Source organism: Lactuca saligna, chromosome 9 (assembly GCF_052625555.1).
Source record: "Lactuca saligna cultivar CGN05327 chromosome 9, ASM5262555v1, whole genome shotgun sequence".
In the NCBI taxonomy this organism is placed as follows: domain Eukaryota; kingdom Viridiplantae; phylum Streptophyta; class Magnoliopsida; order Asterales; family Asteraceae; genus Lactuca; species Lactuca saligna.
The window spans coordinates 38,344,194-38,366,508 of NC_136425.1; the positions used below are offsets into that span (position 1 = coordinate 38,344,194).

General features: G+C 35.8%; 3 protein-coding genes and 1 pseudogene across 3 annotated transcripts; 3 read left to right on the forward strand and 1 right to left on the reverse strand.

The window, feature by feature from the left end:
• Positions 1-1,054: 1,054 nt before the first annotated feature.
• Positions 1,055-2,605, forward strand: LOC145016226 (uncharacterized). The gene is made up of 2 exons (XM_078974610.1): positions 1,055-2,054; positions 2,407-2,605. The coding sequence occupies exons 1-2, from the start codon at positions 1,055-1,057 to the stop codon at positions 2,424-2,426; spliced, it is 1,020 nt and encodes a 339-aa protein (XP_078830736.1). The 3' UTR covers positions 2,427-2,605.
• A 2,217-nt stretch (positions 2,606-4,822) lies between these two features.
• On the forward strand, positions 4,823-6,478 carry LOC145014283 (epi-neemfruitin B 7-O-acetyltransferse L7AT pseudogene; annotated as a pseudogene).
• Positions 6,479-7,072: 594 nt separating this feature from the next.
• Positions 7,073-8,622, forward strand: LOC145017826 (epi-neemfruitin B 7-O-acetyltransferse L7AT-like). Its single transcript, XM_078975783.1, has one exon. It carries the CDS (start codon positions 7,183-7,185, stop codon positions 8,518-8,520), a length of 1,338 nt encoding a protein of 445 aa, XP_078831909.1. The 5' UTR covers positions 7,073-7,182; the 3' UTR covers positions 8,521-8,622.
• Positions 8,623-8,769: 147 nt separating this feature from the next.
• Positions 8,770-11,544, reverse strand: LOC145015689 (uncharacterized). Its single transcript, XM_078974165.1, has 5 exons — positions 9,746-11,544; positions 9,512-9,664; positions 9,365-9,436; positions 9,102-9,296; positions 8,770-9,014 (listed from the first exon to the last, which is right to left on the reverse strand). Exons 1-4 carry the CDS (start codon positions 11,498-11,500, stop codon positions 9,186-9,188), a joined length of 2,091 nt encoding a protein of 696 aa, XP_078830291.1. The 5' UTR covers positions 11,501-11,544; the 3' UTR covers positions 8,770-9,014; positions 9,102-9,185.
• Between the last annotated feature and the right edge of the window lie 10,771 nt (positions 11,545-22,315).

Sequence of the window (22,315 nt, forward strand, 5' to 3'; positions counted from 1 at the left end):
AACCCTGATCATATAGCATTATAGTTTTATAAACAAGGGTGTCGAATTCTTGATGAACGAATATGAATTAATATTAATTTTTTTAATTATAGGTCGTTTTAAATGTACAAACACAAAAAAAAAATGGATTTTAATAAATACATTTCAATGGATCGCTAAAGAAAGAGATGAATTGATTGTAAATAAATAACTTCATGGACTTTGACTTAGACTCTATTATACCTTTAAATCATAATTAAATATTAAAGTGAAATGGTTATTTATTCATTATTCACGGATTCCTATTGTAATTAGATATCTTGGTTAGATTAATTAACTTTGTATAATTATAAATAGGATCAACACATTGATCATGCAATTAATCATCCAAACAATTATAAATATATTTGAATTGTGAGAGATTTGATCTAAGGTTTAATTAACTTCAATGTTCATGAAAGTTAATAAATAGCATAAGTTGGTAAACAAATGCACTCTTACACATTGAAATTACGATTATATCATATGAATCTTGGTTTTGGTCAAAACACTAGTCATAATTACTTAATGATCATAAAACAACTATGATTCAAACTAATAAAACCATATTTGTTGTCTAAATTCTACTAACTCAACAGTAGATAATAAAAATCTTGGTTTTTGCTTTTATGTAAATTATGGGACTTATTTGTTCCTTTTGGAAATGACTATGTTTAAAGTAAATCTTTTGGGCATATAAGCCTCTGTTTGAGTTGGGTTAATAAATCCTAGTGCTTTATGCGTTTTGGTTGTTTTCTTAGAGGATTGATTTATTGGAGAATAAAAGTCAATGAGTCAACCATTAGAGAAGTGACATGTCATTTAAATGTTAGAATCGTAATTAGTACGCAATGTTTTTCTGTTCAGTATACATTGATATATTGTATTATTATTCAATAACAATGAAAAACACTTCTCTCAATTTTCTCTCTCAATCAATTCATTTCTCATCTTTCTACATGGTATCAAAGCAGAAGTTCCTGATTTCATTCTTGTTGTTTCTTATTCACTTCATTTGATCTCTGTTTTTCAAATCATGTCAAGTTCTACTCAAAATCAAACAAACGGATCCAATGGATCTAACATTGAAATTTCAAGCCCTTATTATCTTGGATCTTCAGACAATCCAAGCACGATTCTGGTGTCAAAACTCTTCGATGGAATAGGATTTACAGCCTGGAAGAGATCGATGACATTAGCTCTTTCAGCAAAGAACAAACTCTGTTTTGTCGATGGTTCTATGAATCCTCCTGCTGCAAGTTCAGATCTCATTCACGCATGGAATAGAGTTAATTCAATGGTCATCTCCTGGATCTTGAATTCTTTAAACAAAGAAATCGCTGAAAGTGTATTGTTTCTCCAGACAGCAAAGGAAATCTGGTTTGAACTAAGAGAAAGGTATTCTCAATCTAATGGCACTTTGATCTATCAAGTTCAAAAGAAATTATACTCTATTAATCAAGGATCTGAGGATTTTTCTAGCTATTTCACAAAAATAAAAAAGATATGGGATGAATTAAAGATGATTCAAGAAGTTCCTGCATGTACATGTGAATCGGCTGCTCTTTTTAACAAATTTATGGAAGAACAACGTTTAATTCAGTTACTGATGGGATTAAACGATTCATATAAAGCTATAAGAGGACAGATCTTAATGATGAATCCATTACCTAACATTTCTACTGTTCATTCATTGTTAATTCATGAAGAAAGGCAGAGAGATATTTCTTCAAATCCAAATGTTGTTACGGAGGCCATGGCAATGCAAGTTAATCAATCATCAAAAAGGAATCTTAACTGTTCTCACTGCAAGAAGTCAGGGCATGTGAAGTCAACATGTTACAGACTGAATGGTTTTCCAGCCGATTTCAAGTTCACAAAGTCAAAGAAGATGGATTCAATGGCAAATAATGTTGTTGATAATTCTCAATCTATATCACCTGAGCAGTATAAGCAATTGATGCAGCTTCTGAACAATAACAGTGGATCAACTCAAATCAACTCTGTGATTACTGATGGATCAATGGATACTGCAGGTAACTATACTGATTCTTCAGGAAATCATATATCATACATCTTTAATGTTGTTCTTGGTTCAAATGGTGAAAAATCTTCATGGATCATTGATTCGGGGGCAACAGATCATATTTGTTCAGACAAAACCTTATTTTCTTCACTAATGAATTTTCCTCAGCCTCATTCCATATCTTTGCCAAATGGTCAAACACTACCAGTTTTTCAAATTGGAGATGTTCCAATCCACAATACCATCAATCTCTGTGATGTTCTATATGTTCCAGAGTTTAGACATAATCTCATATCTATTGCCAAAATACCAAACAGTTAAAGGTTTGGATAATCTTTACTGATGATTTTTGTGTAATGCAGGCCCCTTTATCGAAGGATAGCTTCATTATAGGGAAAAGAGTGAACAATCTGTATATTCGTGGCAACAAGTACTTGAAGACTCCTACATCTATTAATGTCAATCAGATAGTTTCATGCAAAAAGAATGATGTAACTCTGTGGCATAATAGATTAGGTCATTTACCATTTGAAAAACTGAGATTGTTATCTCTTACAAATAAGGAATGTACGAATGACTTGTTCAATTCATGTATTGTTTGTTATCAAGCAAGACAACACAAACTATCTTTTTCATTGAGTGAGACTGTATCACAACAACCATTTGATCTGGTTCATATAGATATATGGGGACCATAAAAAAAGATGGAATGATTGTTCACCAACACAAATTTATCACAGATTTATTGGAGTATTACTTGCCTCATGATGCTAAAATTACTCATTCTCCATTGCCTAGCAAACTCAAAGATTTATATGTCAAATCTGATCAACTCAAGGATCCTACATCATATAGACAACTGGTTGGGAAATTGAATTTCTTATTACATACTCGACCAGACTTATCATTTACAACTCAATTTTTAAGTCAATTCAACAGCAATCCTGGTCAAAAGCACTTTGATGCAGCGATTCATGTTCTCAAGTATTTGAAAGGAACTTCATATCAAGGTGTATTTCTTAATGACAAATCAGATTTCAAATTAGAAGCCTTCTGTGATTCAGATTGGGCTGGTTGTCCTACTACTCGAAAGTCTGTCAGTGGTTTTTTTATCACAATGGGAGGAAGTCCAATTTCGTGGAAATCAAAGAAACAAGCTACTGTCTCTTTGTCTTTAGCAGAAGCTGAATATCGCTCTATGAGAAGGGTTTGTTCTGAGTTGGCCTGGTTAAGTCGTTTACTGACTGAATTTGAAGTTCCTAATATCACTCCTATACCAATGAAGTGTGACAACATGGCAGCAATATATATATAGCAAAGAATCCTGTTTTTCATGAGAGAACGAAACATATAGAAGTAGATTGCCACTTTGTGCGTGAAAAACTTCAAGATGGTCTCATATCTTTGTCCCACATTTCCACTAAAGATCAACTTGCTGATGTTTTAACCAAGTCCTTATCTGGTGCAGATCATCTTCATGCTATTTCCAAGCATGGTCTCCTTACATGTCCACCAGCTTGCCGGGGGCTATTGGAGAATAAAAGTCAATAAGTCAACCATTAGAGAAGTGACACGTCATTTAAATGTTAGAATCGTAATTAGTACGCAATGTTTTTCTGTTCAGTATATATTGATATATTGTATTATTATTCAATAACAATGAAAAACATTTCTCTCAATCAATTCATTTCTCATCTTTCTACATGATTCGAGTAAGTTGGATTATCATCATTTGCTTTAACTTATTTTTTGATGTGTGTTCGGATTCTGGCTTTAGTTAGAGATTAGTTTGAACATTAAAAGACCAAAGAATGTGTGGTGAGTTTGAACCACGTGATATGTTATTGTTAACAAACTTGCTTGATTTTCAATCTTGATTAAGTTTTACTTTATTGGGACAAAAATATTTATCCGTAATCTGAATTTTTAGGAATTACAAATGTTTTTCTTAAGTATGTTTTCAAATTAGACCTAGCGAGGCTATTTTGACTTTTTGCGTCTAATCTCTAACATGCATTACCAATACATTCATTGACTAAAACTAATCAAACGTACCACAAAATCATCAATTTTTTCATTCTGAACGAGAGAATCATTTACAACAAGATAAAATATGTGTTAACTCCTATGCATATTTTATTATATAATTACGATAAGATAGGCATAAAGATGGCCATTGATTATTACGCCACATATATAAAATTAACGAGCTTATGCAGCCAAAAGTCGAACCACTGAATGAAACAAGGGAGGAGGCTTTCACGCAACCTTCCAACGGAACATCCAATGTGTCGCATAAAGATTTTCTTGTTCGAGTGTTCCCAAATTCCTATAAAAACAAGATTCGCAGATGTAGCGATCCAAGCGGCAGTCTAGACAATAAAGGTGGCTGTTGGCATCTATCTAATCATCAACAAAAATGATACTCAAAACGATAGCGACTGTTGATACTTTTTCTTATAAATTATATGCATGGTGCTGGTAGTGGTGGCGCATCGGCTGTGCTGCTGTCATGGTGTTTGAACAGCATGCTAGTGGTATACGCCATCAGTCGCATGCTTCTTGCACTTGCCACCACCACATTCGTCGTAACAGTTGAATAATCGTTATAAATCAGTACTTAATTGCCATTGATGTTGACAACAGAAGAAGTTTGTAATAAAATAATTCGTCAAAGACTTAATTTTTAAATCTAGTGATTAATTAAGAAACGGACATTTCAGCCGGCCCCAATGGACGTTTCGCTTGATCTATCTTCACTTATTTAACAACTCTTCACTTAATCACTTATTCACTCCTCTTTATAAAACTCCTATCTGGTTTCAGTGTGTTCTATAATTCTACAAAACCAAAAAGAATGACGAGGGTCGAGATCATTTCTAGAGAGAACATAAAACCATCTTCCCCAACACCACTACACCTGAAATCATACAATCTTTCTATCTTAGATCAGCTCATTCCTGCTCCTTTTGCACCCATCATACTATACTATCCAAATCAAGATCAAGCAAGTGATCTTGAAGTCCAAGAACGATTGAAATCTTTAAAGATTTCATTATCCAAAACATTAACACGCTTCTACCCTTTAGCCGGGACTATAAAGGACGACCTTTGTATTGATTGTACAGACGTTGGTGCTTACTTTGCAGTGGCTCATGTCGATGCTTATCTTGATGAGTTCCTGAATCATCCAGATTTTGATCTGGTCAACCGGTTTCTTCCATGTGAACCTAGTTTCAATGGGAGTAAGGAAGGAAGTCATGTGAGTAACATTCAAGTTAACATTTTTGAATGTAATGGGATCGCTATTAGTTTGTGTATTTCACACAAGATTCTTGATGGTGCTGCGTTGAGTATTTTCCTAAGAGGGTGGGCTGGGAGTTGTTGTGGGTCGAAAGAAGTTGTGTACCCGAACATGAACACAAGCTCTTTGTTTCCCGCAAAAGATTTATGGCTCAAAGATTCATCAATGGTGATGTGGGGTTCGTTGTTCAAGATGGGTAAATGTAGCACAAAAAGATTCGTTTTCAGTTCTTCAAAACTCGATGCTCTCAAGGCGAAGGCAGTGGGAAACAGGGTGAAACATGCTTCACGTGTTGAGGTGGTGTCGGCTTTGCTATGGAAGTGTATGATGGCTGCATCGGAAGAAAAGGCTGGCTTTTGGAAGCCATCTTTGTTAAGCCATGTTGTGAACCTTCGCAAAAGGATATTATCATCATTTTCATTAGAAAATTCCATCGGGAACTTGATTTGGATAGCGGATGCTGAATGTAAAACCGAGTCTGAAATCGGATTAGGAAATCTGGTTGGAAAAGTACGTGATGGGGTGTCGAGAATTGATGGTGAGTTTGTGAAGAACATGCAAGGTGACAAAGGGATAGAAGTGATGGAAGATTCATTGAAAAGGTTGAAAGATTGTGGGGATTATGTTGGGTTTACGAGTTGGTGTAAGATGGGGTTTTATGAAGTGGATTTTGGTTGGGGAAAGCCGATGTGGGTGTGTGGGAGTGTTTGTGATGGTAGTCCAGTTTTTATGAACTTTATTGTTTTGATGGACACGAGATGTGGTGAGGGGATAGAAGCTTGGGTGTCTATGGATGAACACGAAATGCATATTTTAAAACACAACTCCGAGCTCTTGGAGTTTGCATCACTTGATCCGAGTCCTCTAGACATGAACAAGTGATCGTTTGATCGAAGCTGCTATATATGAACCACCGAGCAATTTAGTTGTGGGTCCACCGATCCATATAAAGTTATAAACTAGTCATATTTTCTACTTTTTTGTGTTTAGATGCATGGATAGATGTTTTCTAAGTCTTGATCACTTGTAAATAGGTAATTTTCTAACCTTTTAGTTTTCGAATCTTGTAAGTTGGCTAAATCTCTGAAATGTCCAACCATTGCGTTGAATACAATGATGCAATGAAAATATCGATAAATATATGTTATTAATAATAAATATATCATTATCATTTAACTTGTAAATGATTTTGTTTAACTATTGCTATGGTTAGTTAAATTGAAAAAAATAACATATTCGGCCATACAAATTAAGGGTGACATCCATGGTTCGAGAGGTTGAAAGGTGGATAGAACGTTTGTGAGATCTTTAAATAAAGGTGCTGAAAGTTGGAGGACTGGGTTTGGCAAGTTAGAAAGCTGAGGACTTGAAGAGTGTTACCTGATCAAAGTTGGAAAAGTAGAGTGTTACCTATCCGGATAAGAGTATAAACTGGGTATTGAGTATTGACATTGGAAAGTGATTATAATATAACATTTTAAAGCACCAATTGTTATGTATAAAAAAAAATTGTTGTGTACGGAGCATCTCTCATTGACATTTATGTTGCATTTATGGCTCTCATTATGGTCAAGCACTAGATATTTTGTTGAGCATTTTGAGAGAATTGGTCTTCCATTAAAGATACCCACCTAAGTTTTTTTCTTTGTAATCGTATAGTTCTAGTCGTGTAATCAATAAGGTTCACTTCTGTGTATTTGTTTGGTGATAAAAGTTCGGTCGTGTTCTTTGTATACAAAATTAAAGTGTTCTAGCTACAAGATTTTTTTGTTAATCAAAACTATTTTGATTAAATTTGTTGAAGGCTTACGTTTCTAAACACTACAAAGCCAATATGACAAGGGTCGAGATCATTCAGAGAGAGCAAATAAAACCATCTTCCCCAACACCACCACACCTTAAATCATTCAATCTTTCCATCGTGGATCAACTCATTCCTGCCCCTTACGCCCCCATCATACTATACTACCCAAATGATAAAGATCACACCAGTGATCTTCAAGTCCAAGAAAAGTTGAAATCTTTAAAGAATTCGTTATCCAATACATTAACACGATTCTACCCTTTAGCTGGGACAATAAAGGATGACCTTTCTATCGATTGCACAGACATTGGTGCTTACTTTGTAGTGGCTCGTGTGGATGCTTCTCTCGAAGAGTTCTTGAAGCATCCAAATTTCAATCTGATCAATAGATTTCTTCCATGTGAGCCTAGTTTCAATGGGAGTAATGAAGGAAGTTATGTGAGTAACATTCAAGTTAACATTTTTGAGTGTGGTGGAATCGCTCTTGGTTTGTGTATTTCACACAAGATTCTTGATGGTGCTGCCTTGAGTACTTTCCTAAGAGGTTGGGCTGGGACTTGTTGTGGGTTGAAAGAAGTTGTGCAACCGAACATGAACACGAGCTCTTTGTTTCCCACAAAAGATTTATGGCTCAAAGATTCATCAATGGTGATGTGGAAATCATTGTTCAAGATGGGTAAATGTAGTACAAAAAGATTCGTTTTCAGTTCATCAAAACTCAATGCTCTCAAGGAAAAGACAATGGCAAATGGGGTGAAAGTGAAAGATCCTACACGTGTTGAGGTAGTTTCGGGTTTGCTATGGAAATGTGTGATGGCTACATCTGAAGAAAAGACTGGTTCTTGGAAACCATCTTTGTTAAGCCATGTTGTGAACCTTCGCAAAAGGGTATTATCGTCATTTCCATTAGAAAATTCCATCGGGAACTTGATTTGGATAGCGGATGCGGAATGTAAAACCGAGTCTGAAATCGAATTTGGAAACCTTGTTGGAAAAGTACATGATGGGGTGTCGAGAATCGATAGTGAGTTTGTGAAGAAACTACAAGGTGATAAAGGGAGAGAAATGATGGAAGATTGTTTAAAAAGGTTGAAAGATTGTGAGGATCATGTTGGGTTTACGAGTTGGTGTAAGATGGGGTTCTATGAGGTGGATTTTGGTTGGGGGAAGCCGATGTGGGTGTGTGGGAGTGTTTCTGATGGTAGTCCGGTTTTTATGAATCTTATCGTTTTGATTGACACGAGATGTGGTAAAGGGATAGAAGCTTGGGTGTCTATGGATGAACATGATATAAATATCTTGAAACATAATTCCGAGCTTTTGGAGTTTGCATCTCTTGATCCGAGTCCTCTAGAAATGAACAAGTGAAGCTAAACTCTATATGTATGTCATCTTTATTTATATACCTATTATTCTTGTTTCGTGCTTCTCTTCGATTGGATGTGTTATTATGTATTTTAATTTTACCAATCCTCATTATACTATGCTAATTAGAAAAAGTGTGTTTCTTTGTTTTTTGCTCATTCATTTAGCAAACACAACATATTATCAACTTCTATTGTCGTTAGATCACAATCAATATCGCCAATATCTTATAATCATTGCTAAGTTGCTAACTTAGTAAAAAAAATGTTATATCTCGTGACAAAATCCAAAGTTGCACTATTTAGAAACAATTTTTGTATCTAATTTAAGTTCCTTATAGTGTACATTTACATGATTACACTAAAACCTTGGTATGTGCAAATATAACACAAAAGTACACAAACCTCATATGCATCATGGTGTTCGATATAATTCACTCCTTCACATCATTTTAAACGACCCATGAGCTTCACATCCTTAAAAGTCGATATATATACCTGTCCAACACAAAGTACCAAAATTTTAAACATGTAAAAAGCCGTGTTTTAATTTAATTTAACAAGCCAAGATTCTGTGAAACTCACCTCGTGTCACATGTGATTAAGTCTGCGTTTTTTCTGTTAGCTGACCTAGTACTTTTGACTCGTTTAAGGTTTGTACCATATGATTCAAGACTCAAGAGTCTTTCTCATGTACCTCAAAGCAGACCTTAGTGTAGCCCTAGCTTTCCCATCTGGAGTGCACCCATATGATACCATTTCCTCATATACACGTGGAACCTGAAAAAAAATTATGTCATACACTTTTTTTAACACCCAAATAACGTTTTCTTAACTACATTACATACCTCACTAAATTTCTCCACGCGAATTAAAGCTTTCATTAGAGTAGTGTATGTGACAACATCCGGTTTCACACCCTGTAATTGGAAACAATAAAACGGTTATAAGTTTCAAAAAAACATGATTCTTGGAGTTACAATTTTTTCAATTACATTTTCCTTCATGTATTGTAAAACTGCAAAGGCTTCAACATCTCTTCTATCTTCACCAAATGCATTGATTAATGCATTTAGAGCTAAATTACTCGGCTTCAAACCATCACTTGTCATGATCCTAAACGTATTAGCTGCTTGATTTGATAAACCCTGTTTCATAACATCAATTACATCAACTTAAAATTTTCAAGAAACTTGCTATTTATGCGAGGAAGATGAGAACATACATACCCTTTGTGCATAGGCATTAATCAAGGCATTATACATGGTCAATGATGGCTTTAAACCAGCAGACTTCATCACCTCTAAGCACTCGATTGCATCTGTATATCTCCCTGATTTTCCATATACATCAATCAGTGTAGTATAAGTAACAACATTTGGCAATAAACCTTCACTCTGCATCTTCCCCAACAAGTGTTTAACATCAACCCATTTCTCCTGTTGCCCAAATGAATTGATCATTATGTTATAAGTGGTTGTACAAGGTAAACACCCTCTTTGCTGCATTTCATCGAACAGGTTCTCTGCTTTCTTGTGATCCCCTGATTTACAGTAACAATCTATGAGTGTGTTCATTGTTACAGTATCTGGCTCAATCCCATCAACTTTCATTCGTTCCACTGTTGCCATTACATGATCAAGGATATTGTATTTTCCAAATGTATCGATCATAACGTTATAGAATTGTCTATCTGGCTTTACTCCACATTTCTGCATCTCTTTTAATACTTTAAATGTTTTTTGCCACTCACCTCTGTCACGATAACTTGCTAAAATCCTACTGAAAACTAATGAGTTTGGCTTTACATTGTTGGATTCCATCTCTTTCAACACGATTCTTGCACTTTCCCATCTACCCACGTTCCCATATGCATCAATCAAAAGGCTATATGTATGATCATCAGGTGAAACCCCATTTTTCTCCATTTCACTTACTATTGACTCTGCATCTTTCAAGCTACCATTTTTAACATACCCTTTTAACACAGCATTGTAAGCTCTGGTTCTGGGTATCACTCCGCCTTCTTTAATTTCTTCAAAAATGGCTTCCGCCTCCTCGGCTCTACCCAAATTCCCCAACTGCAAAATCAAAGAGACGACAGTGGAGGTTCTTGGGTTCATCCCTTTCCCTTGAATCACACCTAAGAAGTACATAGCTCTATCGACATCACCTGATTTAGCAAACCCTAAAACTATATCATTCAACAATTGCCCATCTAGCTCGATAGCATCTGATATCATTTCAGCGTACAATTTTTCTAACAACACTGAATCGATTTTATTACTACGAACTAAAGACTGAATAATTAAGCTGTAATTCACAAAATCTGATTGGTAACCTTCCCGCCGCATCCTGTTCATCAAATTGATGGCTTTCTCCAACTCATCGTTACGCGCGCATGCACCAATCAGTGCATTATACGTAATGGGAGTCATCGTTTGTTTCTGAGATAACAAAAAAGCTTCGTATAACTTCTCGGAGCGTCCGAGGGCATGGATTAAAATTGAGTAGAGCAGTTCATATGAGAAACAGAGATTATGCTTCTGGAGCCAAGTAACGAGGGCGTATGCGATTTCGAAAGAGGATGTTGAAGAAGATGTCAGGGATTTGAGAAGAGAGTGCCATAGTGGACCTGGGACTACTCGGTATGACTCAGCGAGCCGTAGCTCGGTTTGGTCGAGTGACGTGGGTGAGTTGGAATCGGATGTTTCGGAATCCGACTTGTAGGTGGAGAGGAACTGGAGGAGGGGAGAGAAGTCGTACCTGCGGTGGGGGTAGAGGGAAACGACGGCGTCTTGTGTAATTGTGTCATCTTCGGATAAGAAGGGGGAAGAGGAAAAAGAGGGCGATGCACGGAGATGTGAGTGGCTTATGTAAAAAGTGGAGGAGGAGAGCGGTTTTGGCAGTGGTTGGAAGAGGTTCCGGTGGCGGAGGAAGCGATTGGTGGTGGATAAGGGTGGAGGGAGGAGGAGAGCGTTCATTTGCGCAGGTTCTTGAGAACTGGTGGGTGGTCGGAAAAGCAGGATGGGCATTCCTCTATTTGAGAATTTATACAGTTAGTCCCTAAACTATTAGGAAAATATGTATTTTGCTAGGGAAGAGCAAAGGAACCGACCCGGTTGGAACCGGCACGAACCGGGAACCAAATTCGGCCAAAATTAAGAACCGATCCGGACCGTCGGTTCTACCGGTTCTCAGTTTTTTCCGTATCTTTAATGTTGGAACCGGTCCTCGAGAAATAGCAACATACTGTTCCGGTTTTTGCCGGTTCTACCGATTCCGGTTCCTACCGATTTCCGATTCCAAAAATCCACAAGAATATCGTCATGGTCCCGGCCCAACCGGTTCCATCGAGTTCCGGTTCCAGTTCCGGTACCGGTCCCCAGTCCATATGTTCATCCCTATATTTTGCCACCAAGCAGCTCACGTTTTATCAAATTTGGTATGGGTACCTATAAGTTATTAACACAAAAGTCCTTATGTTTATCATTAATAAAAAGAAAAAAAGTTTGATCCAATAATCACTTTTATATACATTAAAACCAGAAGTTTTCCAAAGGCCCACTGGGGCATACATGCGGCGTAATATCAGTACGCTCAACGTACTTCAATCCCAAGTAGTACGCACGACGTACATCTTAGTACGCCCAACGTACTGAGTTGTTATGTAATTTCAAACATTAAGTGCCTAATCCATCCAGTCACTTCGCCAACTTCCAGATTTTGGTCATTTATGTTGGATTAGTGTCTAAGTCCATAACTATTTTGGTATGTACTTGACCCGATGGTGCATGGTCCTTTTTGGGTTGCCTTCACCAAAGCAACTTGATTGGAGAAATAAATAGAGAGAGAGGTTATTATGATTTATTAATATGTTATAAGAATAATATATTAAAGGAGAAATCATATTTGTTTAATTAATATTGGTCAATAATTAATTAAGAATTAATTTTGTAATCAAGTGTAATTAATTAAACTAGAGGGGCTGAATTGTAATTATGTGATAGTTACAAAATAAGGTAAGGATTATCTTATATATATGGTGAACGAATTTGAGGTGTAAATCCCTTAGAATTTGACTAGGATAAGGATTTCTAGGACTTATCTTATGGTTGCTTGGTGGACAAGCAACTAGATAAGGATAATGACTAAAACCCTAATCTTTACACCTATATAAACCCCCTAAGGCTTGTGAATTCGGCCAACCCTTCCCAAGAAGTCCTAAGGACGAATTCTAACACCTCTCCTCTCTCTTTATACCTTCTCCACTTGCTTATGGTGTTTGTAAGCCATTAGAGGAGTGACACTTGTGACTCTCAGCTTTCCAAGGTCAATTCAAGGAGGAATTGGATTGTTATTGCTATATAACAATCAAGGTATGTTCTTAAACCTAATTACATGTGAATTTGGATTTCCATATGCTAGAATTAGGGTTTATAGTCTTGGATTCAAAGCATGTACAATAGAGAAACCTAGATCCAAGCATTAGGGTTTGTATGAGCACATAGGATGTCTTATGACCAAAACCCATCAGTGGTATCAGAGCTTTGATTGGTTTCTATTGTATTGATGCTTGTTGTAACTGAAAAATTCGATTTTTTGCATTCTGGAGGCTGGACTCGCCGAGTCCATGGCTGAACTCGCCGAGTCCAAGGCTGACTCGACGAGTCAACTCGTCAAAAGGAGGGTACTTCGGGATTTCTTGCTGTTTTTGCTTATGGATAGTTACCTTATCATGTTAGATCATTATTAATCCGATTATATGATATATTTGACTATAATTTTGATCTAATTGAAGATATTTATCAATTAATAAGATAATTGTTTCCTTATAAGATAATTGATTAATTATTTTGAGTAAATTGATAAATTGTTTTGCAAAAAATCATTAAAGAAATCATCAAATATGGATAATTATGTGATTAAATGTTAAGTTGAATTATTTGTTAGTTGATCCTTGTTGTTGTGAAAAGTTTCATATTTGGCCCTTTAGGTTTTATAGTTTAAATTTGAACCCCAAAAGTTTTGTTGTTTTGAAATTTAAATAGTTGAAACCCTAATGTTTTGAAAAAAAGTTTCAAAACTTGCCCTCGAGTTTTGGAATTTAAATTTTGATTAAATAGTTTAATTTTGATGCATATTTAAATTCTAAACCCTAATGTGTTGAAATGTTTCAAAACTTTCCCTCAAGTTTTGGAATTTAAAAGTTGATTAAAAGTTTAATTAGGAATGTTAAATTCTAAAACTCTAGTATTGTTTTGAAAAAGTTCAAATCACACCCTTATGGTTTTATTAATTAATTAAGGTGTATAATTAAAGGAGGTTTAATAAATCCATAAAAGTTTAGGTTTACAATTTAATTGAATTAAAAGCATAATTGTTAAATTAGACCACCTAGTATTTTAAAAGTATAAAATACACCCTATACTATATATAACATTAAAAGTCTAACATTATATATATGTATGAGTAAAAGTCAGTCTTACCGTTAGTAGGCCTCATTCACGAAGCTAGTCTATAAGGGGTGTTTAAGGAAATTGCCTATAAAATGGCGATTGAATGGGTATCCACTCTTACCCACCGCACTCTTGACTAGTGGAGGGTCGTTAGCCGAACGGGTAGGATAGGACGAAACCTTCCTTTATAAGTATAATAAAGTATATAAAAGTAACTAAATGTTTTCATAAAATTCTCAATCTTAGTTACTTAGGCAAAAGTGAATTGATGCAATTCCATGAAATTACACTTTGTACCCTTGCGAAGACGTTAGTGGAGCGTGTGTGGTTTACCGGCACACTAAATGGTTCTAAGCAAAGGTAGCAAAGGGTGACTCAATGTTTGTCATAGTTCGGTGGAGCGTGTGTGGTTTACCGGCACATCGAATAGGTGACTGTAACATGTGAGGGCACCATGTAAGTTTGCATGGTTATTCACACCCGCTTTGTGATCCTCGGCATCCCAGTCACAAACAAGAGGGGCATATCGAGATTTAAACATGCCATTGAAAGTTCAATGAATCTCAAAGGATCTAGGAGTTTTCATAGATTTAAAACTTAAATTCTTTTTTGTTTTTCGTGGTGGAAATTAGTGAATCGTCATTCACTTACCTTCAAATATTCTGCAATTAGGGTTACGGCATCCCTCTCCCGAGTTGTAGAATATTGTGTTGGGTCCTAGCCTTAGTATCTCATTTGGGTGATTTACTAAGGACTCAATCAATCAACTAACTTGAATTTGTTTTCTCCCGTTTTGTAGATGTCAAAGTTCGACAACTATGGTCTTCCCAAATCCCGTGGAACAAGTATTCCACATGAAGATGGTATTCCACGATTTAATCGAGGAACAAGAAATCATGCTTCACTTCCTCCTCCTCCTCCTATTGTTCTCCCCAACCCACAAGATCGAAGAATTGAAAGGTTCAATATCACTAAAGCCCTATTGGAAATGAAACATGAAGATGGTAAATCCGTGTGTGCCCACGTTCTAGGAATGAAATCACACATTGATAGGTTGATAATGTTGGGTGTGTCATTCCCAGATGAGTTGGCTGTGAATTGGGTTTTGCAGTCACTTCCTGAATCATATAATGAGTTCAAAAGGAAGTATTATATGATGGATCATGACGACAACCTCATTGACCTAACTTACATGCTCATTGCTGCTGAATCAGAAATGATTTGGCGAAGCAATGGAGTGTATTTGTTGGGAAAGTCAACCGACCATGCTTCCGAGGACGTTCTAGGAGAACCGACCTGCGTTTGTTGCCAAAAGAAAGGGCGTTGGATACAAGTCTGCCCAAAGAGCCTGAAGAGTCCAGAAGTTGGGAGAGTCAAAGAGTATGGCTGCGCTTCAGGTAAAATCCACTATCTAACTCCATTAAGTTCCTATTCATTAATTCTTAATACATAATGTAATAAGATTGCATTTGAATGTTTTACAGGATCGGTGAAAAGAAAGGAAGCTTGGTGAAAGAGCAAGATGAATCTAATCACAAGGAATGGATCTTGATCGCATGGACTTGAAGATTAGATTTTAGATAGTTATGATAGAGTTGTTAGAAAATTTTCTTTTGAAATACATAGTTTTCAATGGATTTTGCATTGTAAGGACAAATGTTTTCCGCTGCTTTTATAAAATAAATTTTTGTTTGACTTATTTATTTATTTGTTTATTTCCTTGCAATAAAATCGTTATGAAAATTGGTGTTTGAATATTTCTACAACAAATGGATATGATTCTTATTTATGGTGTTTATGGAAAAGTCGCGAATTTACCAAATAGGGAGAGTTTCTCATCGCCCAAGTTTCAATTGGACAGAAACTTGGAATCATGCAACTTGGTTGCACGATGAATGAGAAATTTCATATTTGGAAATTAGACAAATTCATTGACAAAGTGTCAAGTGAAGGACTAAGAGATCGAGCACACAATGTTGCGTGTTGATCAAGTCCACCATAAGAGTAACAAAGATATTCGTCATGATTTACTAAAGGTTTAGTAAATATGATTATACTTACATGTTTAGGTGTAATTCTGAATTGATTAAAGGGTTTAAATCAATAGCATAACGAATAAGAAGAATCAAGTAGGCAGAAAGATAAAAGTTACTCCATTCTAAGATGAAGGGAGAGTACCTTTTATGCTTTATGATAGGTCTTAATGATTAAGAACCATATCTCAATTGATCCTCTAAGTGAGTACAATTGTATGTCTAAGAAGAGGAATCAAGAATTGAAGAAATGGTTAAATCAATAAGTCAATCATACTTTGTTCCAATAACAAGTCTTAAAGTTAAGATTGTGACATTGAGTGAAAGGTATTAAGAAGGTTTGTAACTTTCATTAAATGTGGAAAGTTGTGATGTCTTGGATAAGACAAAGACCAAGTAGGACCAATTTATGAAGTGTTTTGATAAAAGCTACACTAACTCTTGAATATTTGTTTGTCAAGAAATGGTTTTTGACAAGAGAATCTTATATGTCAAGGAGTCAGTGGGAGTCTTAATGGTCTTGAAAGGTTTCAAGAACAAATCAAATAAACCTTATCGATCATCACTAGCACACGAGTTAAGGTTTACAACCTATCGTGTTGACATTATTTTGATTCTGTGCCAATCCAATCAAGTTAATTATGCATGTGAGTTCTATGAGTTCTCATTTTGAACGCATAAAAGGCAAAGCACCTTAATCAATGAAAGGTACATTGATAGGAAAGGGTGAGCTGCTTAACTACTTGGAAGACACGGTGGGCAGATGTGCTACCATAAAGGCAAGAAATCGAGATCAAGAAAGTTCGATCCATAAGAGTTTGAATTTGTCGTAAACCTTGGTTTTGACAAATTCACATGGATAGGAACAAATACATTGTTTAAATCTAAGTGTCATAAGATTTCCTCCTTCATGAAAATGATTGTGAGGAAATGCTTTCACTAAGACAGATTTTAAGAAGATAGTGATTGTAAAATTGCATTCTCGAATTCAATTATGGTTACGGCATCCCTTTCCATAATTTGAATTGTGAGGTTTGGCAATTAGTCTTAATTGTTTAGACACACATATGAACTATCGAAGGCAAATGTGTATAATATCAAGAAACGTTGATAAAAGATTATCAAAGCACTAAGTATTAGAAACATGAACTTAAGAAATTCAATAAGCATTGTTTTTCTGAAAGTTAAGATGTTTATGAATACATGTCGAAGCTAGTGGGAGCATAAGTGTTATGTTTTATAATAATCATCAAGATAGTGGGAGCATAAAGTTATGATTGTATGATTATTAAGGAAAGTATTGCAAGATTAGCAATATTAATTATAGAAAACAAGAGTCATACTTTGCAAAGTCGCAATAGTTGAAGAGTTGTTTTGCTATAATTAAGGGAGAGAATATTATGCTTCATTTCAAATCTAAAAGTTTAGGTTGAGAAATGTTAATAAAATTTAGTCAAAGGTATAAAGTGTGTTCTTAAAATTTCGATTATGATTACGGCATCCCTCTTCACTATTCGAATTTTGAGAACATAGCAAATAAAACATTATGCGTCGTGTCCCATACGCTTCGGGTATAGGATCGATTGCAAATGCTTTAATGTTTGACCATTCTAAAATTTTCCAAATGTCGAGCACATTTAGAGGGAAAAAGGACTAGAATCGGTTTAGACTAAAATAATTAAACAACTATCAAAGTACAATCCAAGTTCGATGAGGATTGGTCGCTTGTGAGTAGTTGGAAGTATAGTATTGGAAAATATGGAAATGTTTCCATATTGGATGGACCATATCGACATCATTACGAATAGATAAGATTCTATTAAGAATGAGTTGTCATATGGAACATATGGAAGTGTGTCCATATTGGGAATTGAATATTGAGAAATCTATGACTAGATTAGAAACTTCTATGCAAAAGGATGTTCAAAGAAAGTACTTTGAGTGAGAGACATCACATCTATGGAATTGTCTTGTAACAATCTCCGATAGAAGACTTTGTAATATCATTGGCAATAGTCTTAGTGACTTTGGTGCAGTGACATTACAAAAGAGATCATTGCATAAAATGTTAGAATCTAGCATATTCTATAAGTAGCAAGAATTTGATATTCTTTCACTTATGAAAAGGATTTGGAGTTGTGAAATGAGAATGATTGGAAATGTGTTCAATATGATCTATTTCACAAAGTAAGAACCATAGGTAAACATTGTGTGCATGCTAGGAGCATAGGACAAGTGTTGTAATTCAAGTAAGAAGTTGATTACCCGAAACTACAAAAAAATGAGTAATCAATATGGTGATAAATAAAAGGTGTTTTATTTATGCTCAAAGGGTTGAGGCCATATGGGATTAGTATTATTCTTGTGTTTCACATTTGCATGTTTTGACTTCCAGAATAATTGAATTTATTAAGAATAATCGAATTATTCGAACGGGCCACAGTCGTTCATATGTTAGAAGTAGATATGAATGAAGACTGTCGTGAATTGGTGTGTGGATTGTCTAAAAGAGTATTAGACATAAGCAAATGTTTGCTACAACGTTCATGAGTGCTTATGAATGTGATTTGAGCATTGGATTAGACCCACGCTCACTTGGATCACTCCATGGATTGTATCACGAGTGATTGGTGAGACGATAACATCTTATATTCTTGAAACCGAGATGTGTGAGTTGTATCTTGCAAATCGGTTACACATTGATAATATGTAAACGCACCAGTAACTTGGTGTTATAAAACATATTATTGTGTGTGATTCGGTGCGTGAGTACAAGCAAGCATTGTATCAAAGTTTATCCGTTCCTTTTATCCAAAGTAGGATAAAAGCGATATCTTTGGGCCCCTCGATGGTTTAGTGATGACAAACGTAAATGCTCGGCCGGGCTAGGGCTAATTTGATTTGTTCAATTAGTCTGTCGTCATAAATCAGAAATCGAGAAGTAGTACAAAGAGAACGATTAGAAATCATATCTCATATGATATCTAGAATGGAGGAATATATGATCCCTTATCTAAGGACACGCGTATCTGATAGGATCAGAGTTGACAGCGGCTTTGGAAAGCTACGATTGCATATCGGGATCTGAAGTCATATGCAGAATAGTTATTAGACTTATCCAAGTGGGAGACTGTTGGATTAGTGTCTACGTCCATAACTATTTTGGTATGTACTTGACCCGATGGTGCATGGTCCTTTTTGGGTTGCCTTCACCAAAGCAACTTGATTGGAGAAATAAATAGAGAGAGAGGTTATTATGATTTATTAATATGTTATAAGAATAATATATTAAAGGAGAAATCATATTTGTTTAATTAATATTGGTCAATAATTAATTAAGAATTAATTTTGTAATCAAGTGTAATAATTAAACTAGAGGGGCTGAATTGTAATTATGTGATAGTTACAAAATAAGGTAAGGATTATCATATATATATGGTGAACGAATTTGAGGTGTAAATCCCTTAGAATTTGACTAGGATAAGGATTTCTAGGACTTATCTTATGGTTGCTTGGTGAACAAGCAACTAGATAAGGATAAGGACTAAAACCCTAATCTTTACACCTATATAAACCCCCTAAGGCTTGTGAATTCGGCCAACCCTTCCCAAGAAGTCCTAAGGACGAATTCTAACACCTCTCCTCTCTCTTTATACCTTCTCCACTTGCTTATGGTGTTTGTAAGCCATTAGAGGAGTGACACTTGTGACTCTCAGCTTTCCAAGGTCAATTCAAGGAGGAATTAGATTGTTATTGCTATATAACAATTAAGGTATGTTCTTAAACCTAATTACATGTGAATTTGGATTTCCATATGCTAGAATTAGGGTTTATAGTCTTGGATTCAAAGCATGTACAATAGAGAAACCTAGATCCAAGCATTAGGGTTTGTATGAGCACATAGGATGTCTTATGACCAAAACCCATCAATTTAAGGGGTCCTAGGGCATAAACTTGGCAACTTTATGACTTTGCATGTCTTATGGGAGCCCAACATCCATTTTTTTCCATCAAGACTCACTTTAAGGACCTATATCCATGCATGGTGTCATAACAGTCATCAAGATATCATTTTTATGCTTTTAACACACCAAAGGGAGTAAGATCTAGCCTTACAAACTTTTGGAGTTGCCCAAACTCACAAAAGAGAATCCATGGACCTAAAAGAACTCATAAGCAAACCCTAAATCTAACTATCAAAGGCAAGAAAAAAAAAGGTATGAGATTTTTACCTTCAAAAGCTCCCTAAGATGATGTAGTTTCAGGATCTTGAAGCTCAACCGCGTCTAAGGGCTTGCTCACCAACTTCTTCTTACAACACACCAAAAAGGCCACCAAAGTTACTTTCAAGATCAAAAATCACTCTCAATAGCAAACTAGGGTTTTAGGGATGTTAATAAGCAGTGGAGGCTGATAAGGCGGAGGGTCCAAGAGTCATAAGTGAGCTTAAATAGGGATCATGCCCTAAAACTAGGGTTTTAGTATTGGCCACGTACGCCCCACATATGTGGCTCAAGTTCCCAATTCCAAACACGCCCATGTACGCTAAGCGTACATAAATGTATGCCCAACGTACGTGGGGACTCCTTCCAAAAAATAATTTTGTTTCAAGGGTTAAAAAGGAAAATACCTGGGTCCAAGTGTTATAGAAAGCCACCACCACTGATCCCCATCCAAACCAGTCTTATGCCGCTTGGATAACTAATGATGCACATGTATGTATGCTTATTCTCTCTACTATCTCTGAAGCTCCCTATCCCCATGCACAAGGTACAACATCCAGGGATCTATGGCTTTCCTTACAACGAGTCTATGCCTCCTTAATCATCCTCTCGAGAGTATACTCTCAAAACACAACTTCTTAAACTCGAGATGAAACCTGATGAAATAGCCCCCGTTTATCTCTTATGTGCTCAAGAGTATTCTGATGCACTTGCCAACATTGGTGAACCGATTAAAGAAAAAGACCATGTTATGTTTGTGATTCCAGGTCTTTGTGAAGAATACAATGAACTTAAGTCCAACCTTCTTTCTCAACAAACCCCTACTTCCTTCCAAGACCTTAACCGCCTCCTTGCTTCCACCATCGCCAATCGGACCACCTCCACCTCAACTACCTTACCAACTGATCAATTGCAAGCTCTTAAACAGCTTCTTAACCAGCTTGGTTTACAACCAAACTCAGCCCCTTCCTTAATCCCTCAGGTGTTCTACTATACTTGAACCTAACCCTCCAGCCCCAACCTGACCCCAGGCCGAGCCTTTTAACACCTATGAATGGCGGTGACGACATGTTCCTGTTCACACCGGTGCATCAACAATCACAAATGAGGCCACATCCACCTCCCCCACAACCCAAACAACCCCTACCAAGGCCCAACTAGCTCCTACTGTAGCCTCATCTGTTGTTCGGTCTCGCCCATCAAATTTGCGTCCAAACCTAAAACATTTGCAACACTTTAGACCTTCGGCCTTCCATGCATCCACTACTTATTCGTTAAGATTCACAAACATCTTACGTCCATTCTTAATGGTTATCACATTTAATCAAGTTATATATGTATATGTGTGTATATATATATATATATATGTGTGTGTGTGTGTGTATATATATATATACACACACACACACAGACACTTAAATCGTTTTATGTCACTTTGTTACATAAAATGATTATAGTTTATATATAAACATGTTTTATACATAAAATGACATACGTATCAAAGGAGATATACAAAAATAATTGCATAGATATATGCCATTTTACATTAAAATGATCAACACATACTCACATATATACATATTTTATCGCCCAGGCGATAATAAAATATGTAAATATATTTTGATATGTAAAAATGTTATATATATATATATATATATATATATATATATATATATATATATATATATATATATATATATATATATATACACACACACACACTAGCCGTAGACCCGCGCAAAGCGGCGACGAAAAATAGTTTCTCATTCGGCAATAAGTTCTATACGGAAACATGTTAGATTTCAAGTAACACAAAACATATGCATATTGTTATCGATCGGTTTTACGGCAACAAATAAATGTAACCCTCGCAATACAAAAGAAAATAAATATTTTGGTGTGTAGTGTACGTTTATAGTCCTTCATTTTAGAAATCAGGACACATCCATACGAAGTGACTTGCTTATACCTTTATTGGTATTGATAAAGTTAATAAAAGAGAGAATAAAAGTTAATCTTAACAACCCGGTTTGCTTGATACAGATAAGTCTAAACGGATATATTCTATTATCCACTTTAATATC

What these genes read in the sequence shown, in the direction of transcription:
- LOC145016226 (XM_078974610.1), top strand. Translation starts at nt 1,055, where the DNA reads ATGTCAAGTTCTACTCAAAATCAAACAAACGGATCCAATGGATCTAAC. An exon ending in TGGATCAATGGATACTGCAG is followed by an intron (nt 2,055 to 2,406) that starts GTAACTATACTG and finishes TGTGTAATGCAG; the next exon opens with GCCCCTTTATCGAAGGATAG.
- LOC145017826 (XM_078975783.1), top strand. Translation starts at nt 7,183, where the DNA reads ATGACAAGGGTCGAGATCATTCAGAGAGAGCAAATAAAACCATCTTCC.
- LOC145015689 (XM_078974165.1), bottom strand. Translation starts at nt 11,500, where the DNA reads ATGAACGCTCTCCTCCTCCCTCCACCCTTATCCACCACCAATCGCTTC. An exon ending in TTAATGCCTATGCACAAAGG is followed by an intron (nt 9,665 to 9,745) that starts GTATGTATGTTC and finishes GTTATGAAACAG; the next exon opens with GGTTTATCAAATCAAGCAGC. An exon ending in TACAATACATGAAGGAAAAT is followed by an intron (nt 9,437 to 9,511) that starts GTAATTGAAAAA and finishes TTCCAATTACAG; the next exon opens with GGTGTGAAACCGGATGTTGT.